This window comes from Vulpes vulpes, chromosome 2 (assembly GCF_048418805.1).
Source record: "Vulpes vulpes isolate BD-2025 chromosome 2, VulVul3, whole genome shotgun sequence".
In the NCBI taxonomy this organism is placed as follows: Eukaryota; Metazoa; Chordata; class Mammalia; order Carnivora; family Canidae; genus Vulpes; species Vulpes vulpes.
In genome coordinates this window covers 148,280,786-148,301,975 of record NC_132781.1, presented here as the reverse complement: position 1 = coordinate 148,301,975, position 21,190 = coordinate 148,280,786, and the positions used below count along the sequence as shown (strand labels likewise).

The following is a 21,190-nucleotide window of genomic DNA, read 5'->3' as shown; positions in this document are numbered from 1 at the left end:
TAAGTAAAGCATTTTCATGATTCCGAGAGTCATTCCAGCAAATTATCAAGCCTACACTGGCAGGGTGCGGGGTGGCCTGTTGAAACCCCTGAGTTTATATAGCCAAGTTGGATAGAAATGCATGGATAGTCTGGGCACTCAGGGCTTGACACAGGCCTCTGAAGTGAGGATAACAGTCTTGTGGGACTAGGCCCTTAAACCTGTGGAGTCTGACATTACTTTCAGGTGTAGTTAGTATCAGGGTTGAATTAAAATTTTAGATACCCAGTTGGGTGAAAAGGACACTGTCATCAAGAAACATTACAGAGGGGATCCCTGGGTGGCGCAGCGGTTTGGCGCCTGCCTTTGGCCCAGAGCGCGATCCTGGAGACCCGGGATCGAATCCCACATCGGGCTCCCGGTGCATGGAGCCTGCTTCTCTCTCTGCCTGTGTAACTGCCTCTCTCTCTCTCTCCCCCTCTCTCTCTCCCCCTCTCTCTCTCTGTGTGACTATCATAAATAAATAAAAAAAAAAAAAGAAACCTTTTCTTAAAAAAAAAAGAAAGAAAGAAAGAAACATTACACAGAAAAAAAAGAAAAAGGAAAAAAAAAAACATTACACCGTTTTATTCCTTCCTGTTCCTGCAGTCAGATCACAGGCTCTTTAAAGATAAGATTCTCCCATCCTTTGTAGCACATAGCCTCGTGATTTGTGCACAGTAGATGGTAAGTAAAAACAGTTAACTCGGCCCAAGTAAAAGTATTTTCTCTATATTAAGATTATGCCTTTGGATGCAAGTTTTTCATCAAATAACAGAAATAGAGTTTATTTTATGCTAGAGCAATTTTCTTTTTAAGATATTTATAAATTGAGTTTTGATACATATGGTTGGGAGGGCTCTTAATGCTTTCCCCCAGTCTACTTTGTGGATTTGTCTGTTTTGGACATTTATTAGAAATGAAATAATGCAATACATGACTAGCTTTTTGTTATTGGCACGTAACATTTTTATTCATTGGTCATTTGATGGACATTTGTGTTTGTTTTTACTTCTTGACTCTTGTGAATAATATCTAGTAGAAGGACACCTGAAGGTTAAGTATCAAGACAAATAGTAACCATACTTCAGTTTTGTGGGAATGTCCTAATCTAGTTGGCCTGTGGGCCAGCTGCCTGTTTTGACTGGAACACAGCCATCCATACCCATTCATTTTCAGATGGTCCATGGCTGCTTTCATACAGCAACTGCAGAGTTGAATAGTTGATACAGATATTATGGCTCACAATCTGTCTTCCTGGCCTAGTCTGTTTTTGAAACTTTAACTTCAAGAATGATTCTTCATGTTTACTAAATACCCTTTTCTCTGTTTCTTGTTTTTGGGCAGGCAGAGAACATTTATAATGATGAAGACCCTGAAGGAAGCGTGGATCCAGAAGGACAAGGGTCCTAGATATGTCTGCACTTCTTGTGATTTTAGACTCCCCTTTTTTTTTTCCTCTCAACCCTGAGATTGATTTAACACTGGTTTTGAGACACAGACTTTGTTTGGCTATCCCTCTATGATAGGTACCATCAACAATGTTATTAGCCCAAACAGAGGGTGTTTTCTAAATATTAACTGGGGGACTTGATTCACTAAAGCCACAGACTTATATTTAAATTTTCTTCAGGAATTTTCTAGTAACAAAGGTCTAAAGTAGCCACAGAAAGGGGAATATTGTGTGTGGTTATTTTTCTTCTTAGGCCATATCCCCAAGTTTTTCAGACTCCTTTAAGTAAAGGCTAAAGTGAGGAAGGAATAGAGCCAAGTGAGGTAGGTGTCTGAGCCATGAAGTATAAATACCACAAGATGTCGTTTTTATTCAGGAAATAGGGGAGATTCAAGTCATATAAATTCCTATTCTAAAAACTTCACACCTGACTTTCCAGGATGCACATTTTCCTATGTAGACCAGTCTCCTCTCAGTTTCTTCAGTTAAGTCAAAACTATGTGTTCCTCTTTCCCCATATATTTTTGCTTGTTAGTGTATTTCTTGAGCTGTTTTCATATTTCTTTCCTTTCTGTGAAATGGTTTTTTTTAAAAACTTGGGACCACCAAGTTGTAAAGATGTATGTTTTTACCTGACAGTTATACCACAGGTAGACTGTCCAGTTGAGTTGAGAAGAGTGAATTGATAGCTTGTATTTGTTTTTAAAATTAAATTAATCCTGGATAAGAGTTGCTTTTTTTTTTTTTTAGGAGTTAGTCCTTGACCACTAGTTTGGTACCATCTCTATTTTGGGTGACCTGTTTCACCAGCAGGCCTGTTACTCTCCATGACTAACTGTGTAAGTGCTTATAATGGAATAAATTGCTTTTCTACTTAACCCCATGCCAGTGGGTTTTATTGGGTATATAACATTCATCAAACACCTGTCTGGCTTCCTGAAGAGTTGTTCAGAGGGCAGTTACTGTGTATGGTCTTTGACTATCAAGAGCAGAATTAAATATGATAGATCCAGAGCTATATAGAAAAGATACTCCTTCCCAGGGAAAGTGCCAGACATAAAACACTGAACCAGAGATACATGGATTAGTCTTTGCTAATATAACATCTTTTTGAAATTTCTCTCCCTAGAGAACTACTTGGACTTTCAAGACTGTCAAAGGCAATGTGGCAGAGAGCATTTAAGGCAAATTTTAAATTGGGAAAAGGTGTTTGAACCTTTTCCCATAGAGGTTGAATCTCCCCAGTATGTTTTTCACTGGGGCCTGTATTTAGAGGTTACATATAATAGGCTCCTGATAAAAGCCTTTATCACCAAGTACCATAACCAAATAAAATGCCTGGTTTTTTGCCAGTTACTCTGACCCAAAATCATTTTCATGAAGCAGTCTTTGGGAAAATCCTTAAACCTTTAGGTTCAAATCCAGATTGGTTTCTCTTTTCCAAGTCTGTAGTCCTAAAAGAGTTCAGTGAAAATTATCTCAACACAATTAGGAATAAGCCATATGAGCCCACACAGACTTAAACTTTGTAAAAGGATTCATTTTAAAGTCCAATGCTCATGGCACAAAAGAATTCAAATTGTAAATCATATAATGAAAATTGGCTGCCTTTTTGACCCTAACTGTGCTCCAAAAAAAAAAGATTTTTGTTTGGGTCAACACAAGGCAAGATACATTCTTTACAACACTAAAGTGTGTCCATGTATCCATCCTTTAGTCTGGGCATGTGGGGATTGCTGTCAGAGAACAGAAGTCTCATTTTTCCATCCCTATGCACATTGAGATTGATACCAGCAGCCTATGAAATAGACTCCACCTAAATCTGTGACTGATGATGTTCTGCCTCCAGCCAGCCTTTGAATCTTTTTAAACAAGTCAGCCAGTATTTGTAACTTTCCCAGGGTGAATTGCTTGCCAAGTCCCTGGCACTCCCTTCTCTGGAAAAAAGTATGTCCAAAGGGTACTTAGTGATCCTTTGCTAAGAAGTTTTTTGTTCTTGTTTCTGGGTTACAGATTCGGCCATATGTTTCTAAACAGCCCCTGTAAGGTTGAGAAAAGAAAAAAGAATAAGTTCATACTTTGTGCAACTTGAAACAATACAGTATAAAGTTTATCACAATGAACTTTTTTTTTTTTAACAAGTATTTTTCTTCTCTCTTAATACAGGTTACTAGATCTTTTTTTTTTTTTTTTTTTTTTAGATTTTATTTTTTTCATTAGAGACATAGGCAGAGGGAGAAACAGGCTCCCCACAGGGAACCAATGTGGAGATCCCAGGACCCGGGACCTCACCCTGAGCCAAAACTAGACACCCTGAGCTGAAGGCAGACGCTCAACCACTGTGCCACCCAGGTGTCCCTATCACAGCGAACTTCTGAAGTTTGATTAGTGCTGGCTCAGTTGGGGAGAGATTGTTGGAGTGTGGTTTACATATAATAAGGGATGCAAAAAAAAAAAAAAAAAAAAAAATAAGGGATGCATTTCCCCTCACCAAATGCCTATTGGGGTGCCTCCTATCTGCAAAACAATGAATGGTAACCTATGTGGTGGTGATGGGAGGGACTAACTAGAGGTTTTCTCTGCCCAGGTTAATCTTATACGGGTATTTTTTTTTTCCTTTTTTTTTTTTTTTTTTTTTTTTTTTTACATGGGTATTAATAATAACTAGGATTCTGTAGTTTGCTTTCTTAAGAGGAGTTGTTGCCCTTTCCCTATTGGACTTTTCCTCTGATCTACACAAAGGGGTTTAACATATCATTTTCCTCAATTATAGGGTTCTCTAAGCTCCCCACAAATCAGTCATGCCTGGATAAAACACAGTTAAAGAAAATGCTAGTAAGTTAGGAAAAATATGTTATAATTGTTATTTGTGAGTTTGTATCCAAGACACAAGGTTAATGAAACTAAGAATAAAATTTATGGGCATCTGTCTAGTAATGCAACTTGACCCAGACCTTTTTTTTTTTTTTTTTTTTTGACCCAGACCTTTTTTTATCCTTAGTTTCTTTATCCAAGAGAATCTAGGACTTTATAAGAATATAAGAACATTAGTATATAAAGAAATTAATGGATAGATGTAGTTTCATATATTAACCAATAATATAGCCTGCCCCCTCAGGCTATAAACAACACCCACTTGAGCCTTTTTATGACTTACAGATTAATTTAGCCTTTTGGCCTCTTTGTCATAGTCTGAATTAGGTAGCATAACTGCCTTCTCTGCTATTCTAAGGAAACTGTTTATGAATAGCAAATGGGGTAGGATAGGCCAAGGAAAAGGAATGTACAGAGGCCAGGTGTGTCATCCCATTACAGAATTCCTGGTGATAGCTAGAGCTTATTTGGGTCCTGCTAGAAACAAACATTCCAAGTGACCCCCAAATGCTTAAATCTGGCAAAATGTGGAGGTGTGTGTTATTCCTAAAGCATTAGTATTAAGTTAGGAGCAGCAACAATGCAAACACCACTCTTGAACCCTCAAGGATCACCTTGAGATTGGGTCTCCATTCCACCTGCCTGAGAAGTGAGAACGTCAGCCTGTCCCAGGCTCTTGGGTAGCATAGCCCTTTTAAAAAAGAACCATTTTCCATCTGTCATGGATGAGCGCACAAGTTGAGAATCATTTCCAAGTCATTTTTTCACTTTTCCCTGTTAAATGGAATTTCCCCTGAGCAACATCTACCCTCCCCACTATCCCCTCAGCCAGTGTCAGTTAAGATCTGAGGAGCAGCAAAAACTGACTTATAAGTGGAGAGCTCTTCAGCAAGGCTGATCCTCAGTTGCTCCATCTCTTTGTTCTTCTGCTGCTGGAGTTGCACGCTGCTCCTTAACTGCCTCTGTCGTTCTTCCATTTCCTCCAGCTGTTCCTGCAGTGAGAGGGCCAAGAACATCTCTAATGAGCAGAACAATAAAAACAAACTGTCCGTTAAAGTTGATGAAGCTCTTTCTTACACATGGTTTAATCTTCACACTGGTATGGAGATTGAGAAAGAGGTTCAAAGAGGTGTTTGAACAAAGCGATCCTGCTTTTGCAAATGGTGACTTCCCTGAAAGAAGTCTTGTCTGTTCCCTCGGATGACTACTGTTTAATAGAATCCTACAAAGGGTGGGTGGATGCTCAGGGACTTGAATTTGTTTTGCAGTTTTAAGTGTGGGGGAGGATTTTGGTCTTTTTTAGTTGGTGTGCTGAGAGTTTTTTGGACCTCTGGCTCTGTACAAGTTTGTTTCCGTTAGGATAATCAGTTTTTTTTTATCATCCTGCAACTTAAACAATTTAAGGTAAAAGAAACTAAATGGGCAGCCCAGGTGGCTCAGCGATTTAGCGCAACCTTCAGTCCAGGGCCTGATCCTGGGGACCCGGGATCGAGTCCCACGTCGGGCTCCCTGCATGGAGCCTGTTTCTCCCTCTGCCTGCGTCTCTGCCTCTCTCTCTCTCTGTCTCTCATGAATAAATAAATATTTTTTTAAAAAAAGAAGCTAGGGGGGGATCCCTGGGTGGCGCAGCGGTTTGGCGCCTGCCTTTGGCCCAGGGCGCGATCCTGGAGACTCGGGATCGAATCCCACATCAGGCTCCCGGTGCATGGAGCCTGCTTCTCCCTCTGCCTATGTCTCTGCCTCTCTCTCTCTCTCACTATGTGCCTATCATAAATAAATAAAAATAAAAATTAAAAAAAAAAAAAAAAGCTAGGGATCCCTGGGTGGCACAGCGGTTTAGCGCCTGCCTTTGGCCCAGGGCGCGATCCTGGAGACCCAGGATCGAATCCCATGTTGGGCCCCTGGTGCATGGAGCCTGCTTCTCCCTCTGCCTATGTCTCTGCCTCTCTCTCTCTCTCTCTCTGTAACTATCATAAATAAGTAAAAATTAAAAAAAATAAAATAAAATAAAAAGCTAAGTCTTCAGGCTCCTGACTGGCTCAGTGGGTGGCACATGCAATTCTTGATCTCAGGGTTCTGAGTCCGAGCCCCATGGTGGGTGTGGAGCCTGTTTAAAAAAAAAAAAAAAGTTCTTTATAAGCCATTATTAACTGTAATTCTAGGAGAGTTCAACTAGAAGTCCAGTTAACAGGAAAAACAGTAAATAATGAGTTTTGTATTTAAACCTCCTTGAAGTCCAAGATAGCTCTACCTAGTACTTAACTGTAACCTCCTATGCAAATAGGTGCTTTATTAGGATGTTGGCTGTCGTAATTGTTAATTTTCTATATCCTGTACTCATTACACTAAAAGACTGAATGCATTCCAAAGTGCTAAGTTGGAAGATGAAGAAGCTATGCCCTGGAGGCCCTCAGGCGCTTTCAGATAACTGTCCGCTTCCCATTCTCCCAAAACCAGACAGGATACATTCTGTAAACTGTCTCTGCCTAGGATTAATGCCTGAGGAGTGAGGTAAGGAAGAGTCTGCAAATCAGTGTCTGGCATAGTTGCTAGTTGGCGTGGATCCTTAGGAAGCATGAAGGAGAAGGAAGGGAAGATTGAAGTTGGAAGGCCTATTTAAAGGGGTAATGACTTCACCTCAGATTTTGAAGAATAATAAGACAGGAATCCAGTTTGGGTACATGCTGTTATTAGAAGGATCTAAATAATTTGTTCTCTGAGTCATCCTTGATATACCTGTGGCCCATCAGTCTGCAGTGTTTGATACTCTGTCTGAATCTCAACTTTCATCAACCTTGTCAAAAGGCCTTTTTTTTAGTGCCTTAGCCATACTTCGGCACCACACAGAGATGCAGCCTTACCATCTAAGCCTGTCTTCTGAAGGGAAGCGTCTGCATGTGTCTGTGCCCTAATTTCCCAAGCCTTCCTTAGATATCCAGCAAGGGGAAGGGTGTTTGTACCATCAGTGATAAATTGACAGGAACAAAGAATGAAGTAAATATTGCTAGAGTGACCTGCATTAAAGACAATCTCCAGTCCTAATAGTGTGTAGCACCACTAGATTAACTTTCTAAAAATTGCTTTATCTTCTCAGTCTTTCAAAGGCTTTCCACCTCTTGAGTCTGGCATTCAGACCCCCTCTAGTTTGACCCCTACCTCTCACTACAACCTCCGTTACTCTTTCATGTGAACACTTTCCTCTAGACTGCACTGTGTGGTATGGAAGCCACTACTAGGGGACACCTGGGTGGCTCAGTGGTTGAGCACTTGCCTTTGGCTCAGGTCCTGATCCCGGAGTCCTGGGATCGAGTTCTGCATGAGGCTCACTGCAGGGAGCCTGTTTCTCCCTCTGCCTGTCTGCCTTTCTGTGCCTCTCATGAATAAAATCTTTTAAAAAAAGATTTTGTTGTTGGGTTGTTTTAAGCCTTAGTAACACTCTTTAAATACTTTTTATGTTTCTATTGTACTTTTTCAGTTTGGATTTTCTTTTTCCATTTAGGCCAAAATGGGTAAGTTATTTTTGTTGTTGTTGTTGTTAAGTTATATTGGAAACATTCCAGTTCACCTAGGTTTTAAAAAGATTTGCATCTTGTCATAAAAAGAAGTCTCTTGTGATATTTTAAAGTCTGACATTTCCTTCATTTGGGATTTGTCACTTGTTATTTCTGTTTTTTAAAGATTTTATTTATTCATGAGAGACACAGAAGCAGAGACATAGGCAGAGGGAGAAGCAGGCTCCATGCAGAAAGCCCAATGTGGGACTCAATCCCGAGACTCTGGGATCACGTCCTGGGCCAAAGGCAGACAGACGCTCAACCACTGAGCCATCCAGGCATCCCTAAATAAATGAAATCTTAAAAAAAAAAAAAAAAAAAAGCCACTACTGGCAACGCATGGCTATCAAGCACTGGAAATATGGCTGTTCTGGATTGACATGTACTTTTAAGTATAAATACACAGCAGATTTCTAAGACTTGGCACCAAAAAATAAAATACCTCAAATTTTGATATTGACTCCATATTGAAATCATATTTGTAAATATGAAGTGAAATATTTCACCTGGTTTTTTTAATGTGGCTACTAGAAAATTTTAAATGCCATCTGTGGTTTGCATGAAGCTTCTATTGGACAGCACTGCTCTAGCTTGACATTCACAGATCTCTGTGCCTTTACTCCTTCCATGTCTGTCACTGAGATGGCATCTGCTATATTACATTACTATTTATCTTTTTTATTCATGTCTTACTCCCAGGTTGTAGGTTCCTGCCCAGCACCCTATGCATAATGCCTTGATGTGAAATATGTAGATAGTAAACATTCCACAGTTTAGCATAAACAACCTACCAATTTCAGTTATAAACTTTGACAACATTCTTGGTCAAATGGTGGTATAATTCCTTATACCACCTTCTGCACTAGTCACCAGATCCTACCTCTTTTACTTCACATATCTTACACTCTCTCCCTCATGAGGTTTAAGTTGTCTTCCTGGACTCTTTCAATTCATTCAACTCCTGCCCACTGCTACTTTTAAGAGTATGTACCTATGTGCCAGGCACCATTGCAAGTGCTTTACAAATGTTACCTAACTCACCTTCCATCAGCCCTATGATGTGTATTATTACTAATCCCATTTTACATGCAAGGGAGTGGAGTCACTGGTCAAGTAATTTGTCCAAAGCTTCCCAGTTAGAAGTGTTAGAGCCAGGGGCGCCTAGCTGGCTCAATCTGAAGGGCTGCTCAAGCAGCTTTTGATCTCGAGGTTGTGAGTTCAAGTCCCATGTTGGGTGTAGAGATTACTTTAAAAAAAAAAAAAAAGTCAGGATTTGCCACTGGCTTAGAGCTCATACCCTAAAACTGCTTTGTTGCTGTCATATCTATCAGCTCTTTAGGGGCAAAGCTGATAGTGGCTCTTCACGGTTTTCCATGAAATCCCAAGAGGAGACCATATTGAAGTGCCTTTGCCACAATTAGAAAGTAGCTACTCAGTTTGACCTGTTTTATGTATTGGTATTCCATATAAAATTCTGTTTGGGGAAAAGGGTATGTGGCTCTGGAGAAATCTGGTGGTTGGTTGGTTGGTTGGTTGGTTGGTTTTTGAAAACCACTGACTTTTTTTTTTTTTTTAACCACTGACTTAATACATAAAACCCTTTAAAGTCTGGTCCCAATCTACCTTTCCAGCCACATAGTCTACTGCTCACACTCCTTACGATTCAGCCACATGGAACTCCCTTCCCTTAATGTCTTTTTGTTTTCCTGCTTTGGGGTAAGTTGTCCCCTCTGCCTGGAATGCCTTTCTCTTGTCTACCCAATGAATTTAATCTTTAAGATTGAGTTCAAACACCTTGTGGAAATTGAATGTGAACTTGAGGTAGACTGCACAGGGTCAGAATCCTCCTTCCATCACCTCCTAGCCTTATAACCTTGAACAAATGACTTCTCTGTATCATCTCTTTTCTATTTTTCACACAGTACCTATCTTAATGATAGGGATTAAATGAATCAATACATGTAAAGAACCAAAAATACATGTTAGCTATTGTTAATCATGAAATTTCCCCCGTGTTTCCCCAGGCAGGGCTAATTATACCTACTGCACTGGTACTGTGCCTTATTCCTACAAGTATTACAGTGCTTATCACATTGAAGAATATTAATTCTTGGGACGCCGGGGTTGAGCATTTGCCTTTGGCTCAGGGCATGATCCTGGAGACCCAGGATCAAGTCCCACATCAGGCTCCCTGCGTGGAGCTTGTTTCTCCCTCTGCCTGTGTCTCTGCCTCTCTCTCTCATGAGTAAATAAAATCTTTTTTTTTTTAAAGAATATTAATTCACTGATGCTAAGGCTTTCACATTTTAACATCTCAGGTCACAGTGCATCTTAAAATCAAGTGCCTTATATATTATGAAATATATTCATTTTATCTGGTATCCTTCCTGGACTATAAGGTATTTGAAAGCAGGAACTACTTCCCCCTGCTATTTCTCATCTCTTCTGCCAGCACCTAACTCACTGCCTGGCACATGATAAGTAGGCACTAAGTATCTGTTGAATGAACCGATAGACAAAGTATACAACTGCAAGAGTGAAGTGTACCCTTGAAAAGTAGATGCCAAAAAAAAAAAAAAAAGAAAGAAAAGTAGATGCCATAGTGACCTTTAGCAAGCAGATTGGGAAGCCATTTCAGAAAAAAGAATTTGCTCACTTAGACCTTGATTCTCACTTTATGATATATATAGCAATAGGAGACATTCATCGAGTGTTTATAATAGAATGATCTTTGGAAAGCTGCACCGATCATCAGATCTGAAACAAATCCAGTGATGAAAATACACAGGGGCGGGGTGGAATTCTACAACCCAGTTTTGTGTCAGAATACTCCCCCAGAGGGGGCACCTGGGTGGCGCAGTTGATTGGGTTGGGTGTCTGACTCTTGATAGTGGCTCAGGTCATGATCTCAAGATTGTGGAATTGAGCCCCGTATAGGGCTTGGCGCTCACCACAGTCTGCTTCTGAGAGTCAACCTCTCCCACTGCTCCTCTTGCTTGCGTGCACTCTCTCTCAAATGAATTAGCTAAATCTTTAAAAAGAGAGGCAGCCTGGGTGGCTCAGCGGTTTAAGCACCTGCCTTCCCCCCAGGGTGTGATCCTGGAGTCCCAGGATGGAGTCCCCTGTTGGGCTCCCTGCAGGAAGCCTACTCCTCCCTCTGCCTGTGTCTCTGCCTCTCTCTCTCTCTCTCTCTCTCTGTCTGTGTGTGTGTGTGTGTGTGTGTGTGTCTATCATGAATAAACAACATCTCTTAAAAAATAAATAATAAATCTTGAAAAAATTAAAAAGCTCCCCCAGAGGATTCTCTGTTGATGGCACCACTGTCCCAGTTAGCCTTGCCTGAGATCTCTGCACCCTCTGTGATTTCTCACCTCTGCCCCCTTCATTCAGTGGCCACAATTATCCTGCATTTGTTTTCACATCCCTCTCCTTCCTCCTATTCCCACTACCATTTATTCCTCTTACCTATCGTAGCTTTCTGATTAGTCCTCTAGCTTCTAGGTCTCCAGCCCATTCTATACAATGCCACCAGTTACTTTTTCTAAAAGAGAGGCAATCATGTTATTCCCTTGAATCAAATACCTCTACTGATACAGCTGACTACTGAAAGAAATCCACATTCCCTAGTCTCCTGGATTTCAGAGTCCAGTATAATCTGCCCCAACCTACCTTTACAGTTCAAATCACCTTTCAGTTTTTCACCTCTCACATGCAGCAAGGTCACTATATATTTTGCATATGCTGTGTTAAATACATTACCTTCACCTATTTCTTTTTACTTTTTTTTAAGATTTTTTTTTAATTTATTAGAGCACAAACGGGGGAGCTGTAGAGGAAGAGGGAGAAGCAGGCTCCCTGCTGAGCAGGGAGCCAGGTGCAGTGGGTCCATCCCAAGAGCCTGAGATCATGACCTGAGCCGAATGAAGGCAGATGCAACTGACTGGGCCAGCCAGGCACCCCTCTTTTTACCTTTTTTTTTCTTAAGATTTTATTTATTCATGAGAGAGACAGAGAGAGAGACAAAGACACAGGCAGAGGGAGAAGCAGGCTTCCATGCAGGGAGCCCGACACAGTACTCAATCCCGGGTCTCCGGGATCACGTCCTGGGCTGAAGGCAGCACCAAATCGCCAAGCGACCCAGGCTGCCCTCTTTTTACTCTTTTTTTTTTTTTTAAGATTTTATTTATTTATTTAAGAGAGAGAGAGAGAGAGGCAGAAACACAGGCAGAGGAAGAAGCAGGCTCCATGCAGGGAGCCCAATGTGGGACTCGATCCCGGTATGCCGGGATCATGCCCTGGGCCGAAGGCAGGTGCTAAACCAGTGAGCCATCCAGGTGTCCCTCTTTTTACTCTTTTAATGTGGCTACAAAGAAGTTTAAAATTCTGCGTGTGGCATGCATATTTCTTTTGGACAGCACTGGTCAAGATTTTACCTAAACTTCAATACCCAGCTCAAATAACACCTGTTCTTCCATGAAATGTTCTCTAATTTAACTGATAACTAAAATAATTTCTATCCTATAGCATTCTTACCTGCACCTCTCTTAAATTATGTGGTACTTTCTCCCCTGGGTTATAATTATTAATGTAATGTCTGAGTACAAGATATTGAGGATAGTATTCATTTGGGGGCGGAGGGGAGCTCTTTCACTAGATTGTGAACCAATAAAAAAACAGTGGGGGAGAGGATTGAGGATAGTACCCACATACATTCATTATTAAGCCCAAAAAACCCCATTGCTTTCATAATACAAGCTCCAGAAAGTTTGATAATCTTGAGTGAAGTGAATGCAGCCATTTTCAACAGAAGTGTGTTCCTTGAAGGATGTATCAAAATCTCTGGAGGGAAAAAAAAAAATCTCTGGAGGGGCGTAAGCTTTTTAAGTTTGTCCAAAGGACTATGTGTTTCAAAAGATGAAAATACTCCTCTAAAAGGCTCTCACAGTGGTCAGCATTGCTTACATCAGCATTTAACTGATATGTCCTCTGAGCTGGAGTGGCAGAAATAAGTAAACCATACTCCCTTCTGAAAGCTCACAGTCTGTGGGAGAGAGAGAAAAAATATTGTTTTAACTTAGTATTTATATCCCACTTTGTTTATAAAGAGATTAGAACTGGCTCACACTTAATCAGAAATAATTCAAATATAAGTGAAATGGTGATAATGCACAAAAAAGGAAAAAGGGGTGCCTGGGTGGCTTAGCTGGTTAAGTGCCTCTGGCTCAGGTCATGATACCTGGGGTCCTGGGATCGAGCCCTACGTAGGGTTCCCTGCTCAGTGTGGAGCCTGTTTCTCCCTCTCCCCCCTGCTCATGTGTTCTCTCTCTCTCAAACAAATAAAATATTTTTTTCTGGGGCAGCCCGGGTGGCTCAGTGGTTTAGTGCCGCCTTCGGCCCCAGGTATGATACTGGAGACCCAAGATCGAGTCCCACATCAGGCTCCCTTCATGGAGCCTGCGTCTCCCTCTGCCTGTGTCTGTGCCTCTCTCTCTCTCTCTCTCTCTCTCTCTCTCATGAATAAAATCTTTAAATATTTTTTTTTCTTAAAAAAAGGAAAATGAATAGAGCTTTATAGATTTCATCCCAGTTTTGTTTTGTTTTTTTCAAGTCTCTACACCCAGTGTGGGGCTCAAACTCACAATCTCTAGATCAAAATCAAGAGTTGTGTACTCTACTGAACAGAGCCAGCCAGGTGTCCCTCATCCCAGTTTTAAAACTGGGAAGCTTCAGGCAGAGATCAGACAGGTGGGATTTGAGGATGAATATGCAGGGAGGGAGAGAAGGACCATCCCATCTAGCCTCAGGCCCTCTGGCTCTCTGTACCCAAGCAGGAATCATGTAGAATTGGAAAATTGTACCATGGAAAGTGCACTGAGATATTCAGGGTTGGTAAGACCAGAGTGCAAAACTCCACAGCTCACTGAGCCTGTCTCCTCATCTGTGTAAGTGATAATACTTGATTTGGAGGATCAACGAGAGGATGCAGTGACCATGGTGTTGGAGGGCTGTGTACACTAGGAGTGCAGACGTTTTTCAGCCCCTGGCACAGGCCTGACTGAGTGCAATGAAGAGTGGAGTGAGTGGACGCCCCAAGTAATAATAATATAGCTGTTCCTGCTATACAGGAGAGGCCCCCGCAGAAGGCCGGGTCACCTTTTCCTTCCCCAGGCTAAAGGGCTGCACTCCTGTCCATGCCCTTTGGGCCTACCCTGTACTGCTGCACCTCCTCATCTCGCTTTTGCCTCACGAGTGTGATCTGGTCCTCCAGGTTCCTGTTCTGCAGGTGGAGCTGCCGGGCCTCTGCCTGCAGGGGTCTCAGAGCCTCCTTCATCTCTTGGATTTCAGCCTGGGTTTTCTGCAGCGCTTTGGCCGCAGCTTCTTTCCTCTCTAGGAGGCGCAGCAGCTGAGGCTCATACTCTTCCTCCAGGCCCTGGCGGCTCTCGGCCATGAGGTTCTCAAACTGGGCAGAGAGCCGTCTGCTCTCCTGGAGAAAGTGCCCATCCCTCTGGCTCGGAGGTGCTTCTAGCTGTTGCCGTAGCTGCTCCTTCTGCTTCTCATAGGCATCCCGGAGCTGGGCCAGTTCCTCCGAGAGCTGAGCTGCCCGCGTCGTCAGCACCTCCCGCAGCTCGGCAAACTGGGCCACGTCCTGCCGGCGGCACTCCAGCTGGTACTGGTAGGCCACACACTCCTTCGTCACCTTGAACAGCTTCTGCTTGACCAGCCGGATCTCCTCCCTTAGCGCATCCCTCTCCAGCTCCCCCTGGGCATGCAGTTTGTAGGCAGCTAGGATGTCCTGATGGACTTGCTGTACCTCCTGGAGGGCCGGTTCCCGGAGCAATACGAGCTCGTGGATGAGCTGATCCCTCTCCTCTTCCAGGTGGGCCACAGCTTGGACGCATTGCTGGAAACGCTCCTCTAGCAACTCTAGGTCCTCTATGCTCAGGCTCTCTGTGCTGGGACTAGGCCCGGCACTGAGGCCTTCCTCAGGGCTAGCTTTCTCCTCACTCGTGACCATCTCTCCCTCATCACTGGTCTGCTCTGGGCTTGTGATCTTTTCTGGCTTCGTGGGCTCTTGCACATACAGGATCTCCTCTGGGTTCACAGGTTCATCAGTGCCCAGGGCTTCACCTGGCTGCCTGGTCTCCTCAATGTACAGCGTCTCCTCAGGCTTCTCCATCTCTTCCACATAGAGTATCTCATCGAGGTCACCTGTGTCCCCCAGGTAGAGAATGTCATCTAAGTTCAAAGTCCCCTTCAAAGACAGAGTAGCATCTAGATCCAAAGTCCCCACTTCATGCAGGGATTCAGAGCTCTCCTCTTCAACAGGAGAACTGGCTTCTGCTCTTAGTTCCCTGCAAGAGAAAGGTCTCAAAGTGAGACGACAGCCACGTCCCAGGATGGTTCCCGAGCCATTAGGAGCCATTAGGGTCACACCTGGATCTCACATTTCAGACGGCACTTGTCTGCTCCCTCCACTCCATCCCTCTACCCCTGTACATCCTTTGCTCAGTTCCCCTGACAGCATCCACATGACATCTTTGTCTAGTCTCTGCTTACACACCTTTGAGGCCAGGAAACTCACACCTGAGCCACCGCTATTTGTTCCACTGTCGTAAGAAAATTCTAGTGTTGACATAAAATCTGCTCTGCAATTTTTTTAAAGATTTATTTATTTCAGAGAGGGAAGGAGGATGCGGGGAGGAGCAGAGGGAGGAGAAGAGAGAAACTCAAGCAGACCTCCAGCCAAGCCGAGCCTAGAGCCCAAATCGGAGCTTGATCTCACGACCCTGAGATCACGACCTGAGCTGAAACCAAGAGTCAGACGCTTGACTGTGCCACCCAGGTGCCCCTTGTCTACAATTTTTACCTAGACTTGATTCCTCTTCCTAGAATCAAACAAATGTAACTACTTGCTCATGTAAGTTCTTTAGACATCCGAAGAAAACGAACATCTTTCAATTATTCCATGCATGCCAGTGTCCAGTCTCCTCATTTGGGTCACCTCTTTCTGACTAGGCTCCAGATTGCCACTGTTCCTTGGGGATGGGTACTGGAAGCGGTACCCAGGTGTGTTCTGAGCAATGAATCTTTGGACACTATATTCTTATTGATGAAGGTCAATATTGCCAACTTAGGGCAGCTCTATCATATTGTCTGCAAATGCTGAGATGACTAAAAGCCTTAAGACTTTGTCGCACCAAATGATTTTAAACCACATCTCTTGTTCTATAAAACTTTATTCATCTTGTTGCGGTGCCTGGGTGGCTCAGTTGGTGAGGCATTTGAATCTTGATTTCCACTCAGGTTATGATCTCAGAGTTGTGGGACTGTGCCCCACATCGGGCTCTGTGCTGGGTGTGGAGTTGGCTTGAGATTCTCTCTCTCTCTCCCTCTGCCCCTTCCTGTCCCCCGCTCTCTCCTTCTTGAAAACAAAACATAAAACAAAACTTCATTCATCTTGTTAGAATTGGCCCATCCTCTGGCCTGTCCAAGTCTCAGTCTCTCTCTCTCTCTCTTTTTTTTTTTTTTTTTAAGATTTTACTTATTTATTCATGAGAGACACCCAGAGAGAGGCAGAGACACAGGCAGAGGGAGAAGCAGGCTCCATGCAGGGAGCCCGATGGGGTCTCCAAGGACCCCGGGATCATGACCTGAGTCGAAGGCAGACACTCAACCGCTGAGCCACCCAGGTGTCCCCTGTCAAAGGCTCTTAAATTCAGAATCTGTGATTCTGATAAACTCCTTAACCTAGAGGCCAGTGGCCTGCTGGTTTAACCAGTTCCTGTTCAGGAATATTCTCCCGTTTCTTTGACCTTTAGATGGCTTTGGTCCTTCCTGTTTCAAATGCATCTTACCTACCTTTGATCTCTGAGCAATTCTTTGAAAATACAAAATACCATGGAAATAATAACAATAAATTACACTTATAAAGGTCTTATATGTGCCAGGCTCTACTCTGAATGATTAATGTTGATCAACTCATTTAATCCTCATAACAATTTTATGAGGTAGTTATATTTATTATCCCCATTTTACAGATCAAGAAACTGAGGTTAAAAGAGATTAATTTGCTCAAGGGAACTCAGGTACTCCACAGGCACCAGTTATAAAACAGTCTAGGGATCCCTAGACAGTCTAGGGTGGCGCAGTGGTTTGGCGCCTGCCTTTGGCCCAGGGCGCGATCCTGGAGACCCGGGATCGAATCCCACATCAGGCTCCCGGTGCATGGAGCCTGCTTCTCCCTCTGCCTATGTCTCTGCCTCTCTCTCTCTCTCTCTGTGACTATAATAAATAAATAAAAATAAAACAGTCTAAATTTGGGTGGAGTTTTCAAGAAACTTACTTTGGATATAAAGTATAAATGAAAAGCCCCATGTATCGAAGAATTTATCTGTCTTGAATTTACTTGTGTCCAGGTTTTAAGCTCTATATCTTAGCTCTAAGTCCTCGCTACAGATTATTTTTGTTCTAAATTTTATTTATTTATTTTGAAAGAGAGAGACACAGGGAGCATGCATGAGCAGCAGGAGGAGCAGAGGCAGAGGGAGAGAGAATCTCAAGCTGACTCCATGCTGAGTACGGAACCTGACATGGGGTTGGATCCCACAACCCTGAGATCATGAGTTGAGCCAAAATCAAGAGTCAGACGCTTAACTGACTGAGCCACCAGGTGCCCTCGGATTATTTTTATTCTAAATCACTGTGTATTCTGACCTCCTCTTTAGCACCCCAGGAATCCCTGGCTTTCCATTCTGTGTCTCACGGCCCTCTGGAAACTACAAGTGTGGCTTCACCAGGCCCTTGGACATCACTGGCCTCATGCAACCCCCTGAAACCTAAAACTTGAATATAGCCTCAACAGTCACCCGGTTCATTCCCATCACTCTATCAGTGAGGATGTTGTTTAGATCTCTTCACCTGGTGTCACCTGGCTTTTCAAACTCAACTGCCCCCAAATTATCCTCCCTGGGCTTGCTACACCTGTATTCTGCAGCTCAGAGAAGTACATCCCCATACATCAGGTTAATGAGGCAAATAATCTTTTTTTATTTTTTTTAAGATTTTTTTTATTGGGGCGCCTGGGTGGCTCAGTCAGTTAAGCATCTGCCTTTGGCTCAGGTCATGATTCCAGGGTCCTGGGATCCAGCCCCACATCAGGCTCCCAGCTCAGCAGGAAGTCTGCTTCTCCTTCTCCTCCCTGTTTGTGCTCTGTCACTATCTCTGTCTCTCTCTCTCTCAAATAAATATTTTTTTAAATAAAAATTATTTATTTAATTAAGAGGGAGAGGGAGACAGCAGGAGCAGGGGGAAGAGAAGAGGGAGGGGAGAAACAGATTCCCCACTGAGGAGGGAGCCCAATGCAGGACAGATCCAGGGACCCCGAGATCATGACTTGAGCCAAAGGCAGATGCTCAACCCACTGAGCCATCCAGGCACCTGAGGCAAATGACCTTTAAGCAGCTCTTTCTCTCCCCCACATAGCCAAGTTGCTGAGAACTGACCTATCTCAGAAAGTTTCCAGTTTCCGCCCCCTCTTCATCCTCTTGCCAGGGCCCTCCTCCAAATCATTGCCGCACACCTGCACAAGTGTGCAGCCTTCGAACGGGTTTTCTTCCTTCTCATGCCAGTCTATTCTCTAAGCACCACGGCTTGCTATAATGTAGCTGTGTTGCACCACTTCACTCACAGACAGCCAACTGCTTAGCATAGATTCAAAGCCCTTAAAGATGTGGTCCCAACATACCTTTTCAGCCTCATCTCACACCCTGCCACCCACCCAGTGCTTGACAATCCAGAACATGCGTTAACACTTTTACACCTCCTACTCCTAGCCCACTATGTCTAAAGGTTCCAGCTGAGAAAATACAGCTCATTGTACCACATCTGATTAGAGAACAATCCTACACTACCTGGAAAGGTTAGAGCTCCTAGTGTCAGGGAGGATGCACCTGCTTCGCCAACCAGACCCATCCTGATCCTCAGTAGAGCCCCTGCTTTCTCAGCAGACAACCCTCACATGCTCCCTGGAATGACATAACTGTGTTCAAGGCAGTATTCCAAGTCTTTTACACAAATAGTCATTTATATGATGCTCATCTTTTACCCCCATTTTGTAGGTGAGGAAACCAAAGCACTGACTAAAGAACTCACTCAAAGTTCCATGACTTGTAAGTAAGTGGCGGAGCCCAGAGAAGATGGCATCCAGCTCCAAAGCTGGACGGAGCTCCCTTCTCCCACTCTGTTCTCAGAACAGGCATGAGTTCTGAAACAGGTACAACAGCTATAGCAGGTCTAACTGAGCTTAGCATTCAAAATATACTTATCTATGGGGCGCCTGGGTGGCTCAGTGGTTGAGTGTCTGCTTTTGGCTCAGGTGGTGATCCCAGGGTTCTGGGATCGAGTCCCGCATCAGGCTTCCTACAGGGGAGGCTGCTTCTCCCTCTGCCTATGTCTGCCTCTCTCTCTGTGTCTCTCATGAATAAATAAGTAAATAAATAAATCTTTATATATATATTTATCTATGGGGTGCTGAGTGGCTCAATTAGGCAGCTGCCTTCGGTTCAGGTCATGATCCCAGGATCCTTGGATGGAACCCTGCATCAGGCTCCCTGCTCATTGAAGAGTCTGTTTTTCCCTCTCTCTCTGCCACTCAACCTACCTGTGTGCGTGCTCTCTTTCTCTCAAATAAATATATAAAATCTTAAAAAAGCAAGACCAAAATATACTTATTTGCCTACGCCCAAATTTCTACTCATCCTTCAAGCCCTGTTCAAACTTCATCTCTCCTGAGAAGTATTTCGCAGACAAACCCATTATTGCATTCTCAAGGCACTCTGTGTGCAGCTCATCTTTGCACTTAGTGCTTTGTATTATAGCAGTGTGTCAGTGTCCCCTGAGAGTCAGTTTCCTAAGGACAAGTATAGTTCTCATTCTCTGTGGATCCTAGGGTGGGGCTGTGTAGGACGAAGGCAGGCAGAAGCCAACTGGGATCCAAAGAGGAAACTTGCCCAAGGTCGAGTGGCCAAGCTGGAAGTAGAACCCTGTCCTCCTGATTCCCAGGCAGCGCTGTTACTCCACACACTGATGTTGCCTCTGTCATTTCCTACGATGCCAGGCCTCTCCTGGATGCTGCCCTTATACCACTGCCTCTCTGTAAGGAGCTGGGGAAATGTAGAGTATGGGAGGCCTAGGGGCCAGGGGGGCCAGCTCAGCTGGGGCCCCTGATCTCAGGCTTCCTTGGACTCTGAGCAGCCTGCCTCTGCCACTCTGTCCCTGGCCCTAGAGGACTCCAGCAGCTCCCAACTCTGCATCCGGGCAGTGGCTAGGAGTGTCTGTGACCCGGTGCAGGCATGAGTTGGTGTGTATCTGACTGTGTCTGTACCTGTAAGTGTATATGGCAGTACAGGTGACTGTATGTGTAAAACTAAGCTCAGCTTAGGGCTGTGTGTGACACTGAAGGAGGATGGGGTGTGTGTATTTGCATCTCCACCTCTTCAGGGCCATAGTCTGACCTGGGGCAGAAATCCTCCCTACTGGCCCCAAATCCCGGAGCCACCCTATTCCGCTAACCGGTGGTAAGCCCACAGTGTGGATGGCTGCGGGAGGGCCTCCACTCCAGAGCATGGCTCCTGCCACCAAGGCCCCCTACTGGTCTGGTTCGGGGGACCCTCCCCACCCCACCCTTCATCCCAGGCCCCAAACAGGAGAAAGCAAGCTGCTAGAACAGACTCCTAACTCCCGGCTGGCAGCGGCCCAACCTTGCACCAAGTCTCTTTCGCACGGTGAATTCAGCAACTGGAGGCCTCCACCTCCAGCTGCATTTGGGGTGAGGCATAAAAGAAGCCAGGAGCGTCCTTGGCCACTCTGGTCCAATGGCATTTGATGGTTGATGACACCGGTCTGAAAGGGTTAATTCCCACCCAGCCCCGGGATTGGGGGTGGGGGCGCCCTATAAAAAGTCACAGCGGACGGGAGTCACAGCGGGGATCCCGGGCCTCCCCCATCTCCCGTGGCTCCTCCCGGCGCCAGTGGCACACCCCGGCCGGCCCACCACCCCCCGCCGGGAGAGCGGTGCTGGCGGGGGCTCGACCGGCGTCCCCACCCCACAGGACGGCGACGCGGGCCCTGCACGGTCCTACCTCGCGGCCTGGGCGGCGCCGTCCCCGCCGTGCCGGGGCTCCGGGCTGGCCATGGCTGCGCGACCCCGGGCTGCGCGGCCGCGTTATTAATAGCCGGTCCCGCCGGCCGCTCGCTCCGCGCCCGCGCCCGCCGCACTGGCAGCTGCCGCCGA

At 44.6% G+C, this 21,190-nt stretch overlaps 2 protein-coding genes across 4 annotated transcripts in view; one reads left to right on the top strand and one right to left on the bottom strand.

Annotated features, from left to right (window-relative positions):
* Positions 1-2,349, top strand: part of RBBP4 (RB binding protein 4, chromatin remodeling factor) — a 22,290-nt gene extending 19,941 nt beyond the window's left edge. For both annotated transcript variants that reach the window (XM_026014371.2, XM_026014372.2), the window contains exon 12: positions 1,366-2,349. In XM_026014371.2, coding sequence (XP_025870156.1) covers positions 1,366-1,431 — 66 coding nt within the window. In that variant the 3' untranslated portion in view covers positions 1,432-2,349. The remainder of the gene's footprint in view (positions 1-1,365) is intronic.
* SYNC (syncoilin, intermediate filament protein) lies at positions 964-21,190 on the bottom strand. Of its 2 annotated transcripts, XM_072750365.1 has the most exons (5): positions 21,039-21,190; positions 14,108-15,251; positions 5,213-5,337; positions 4,960-5,036; positions 964-3,511 (listed from the first exon to the last, which is right to left on the bottom strand). In XM_072750365.1, exons 1-5 carry the CDS (start codon positions 21,089-21,091, stop codon positions 3,501-3,503), a joined length of 1,410 nt encoding a protein of 469 aa, XP_072606466.1. In that variant the 5' UTR covers positions 21,092-21,190; the 3' UTR covers positions 964-3,500. The 2 variants fall into 2 exon arrangements, with proteins under 2 accessions (XP_072606466.1, XP_072606467.1); XM_072750366.1 differs by lacking the exon at positions 4,960-5,036.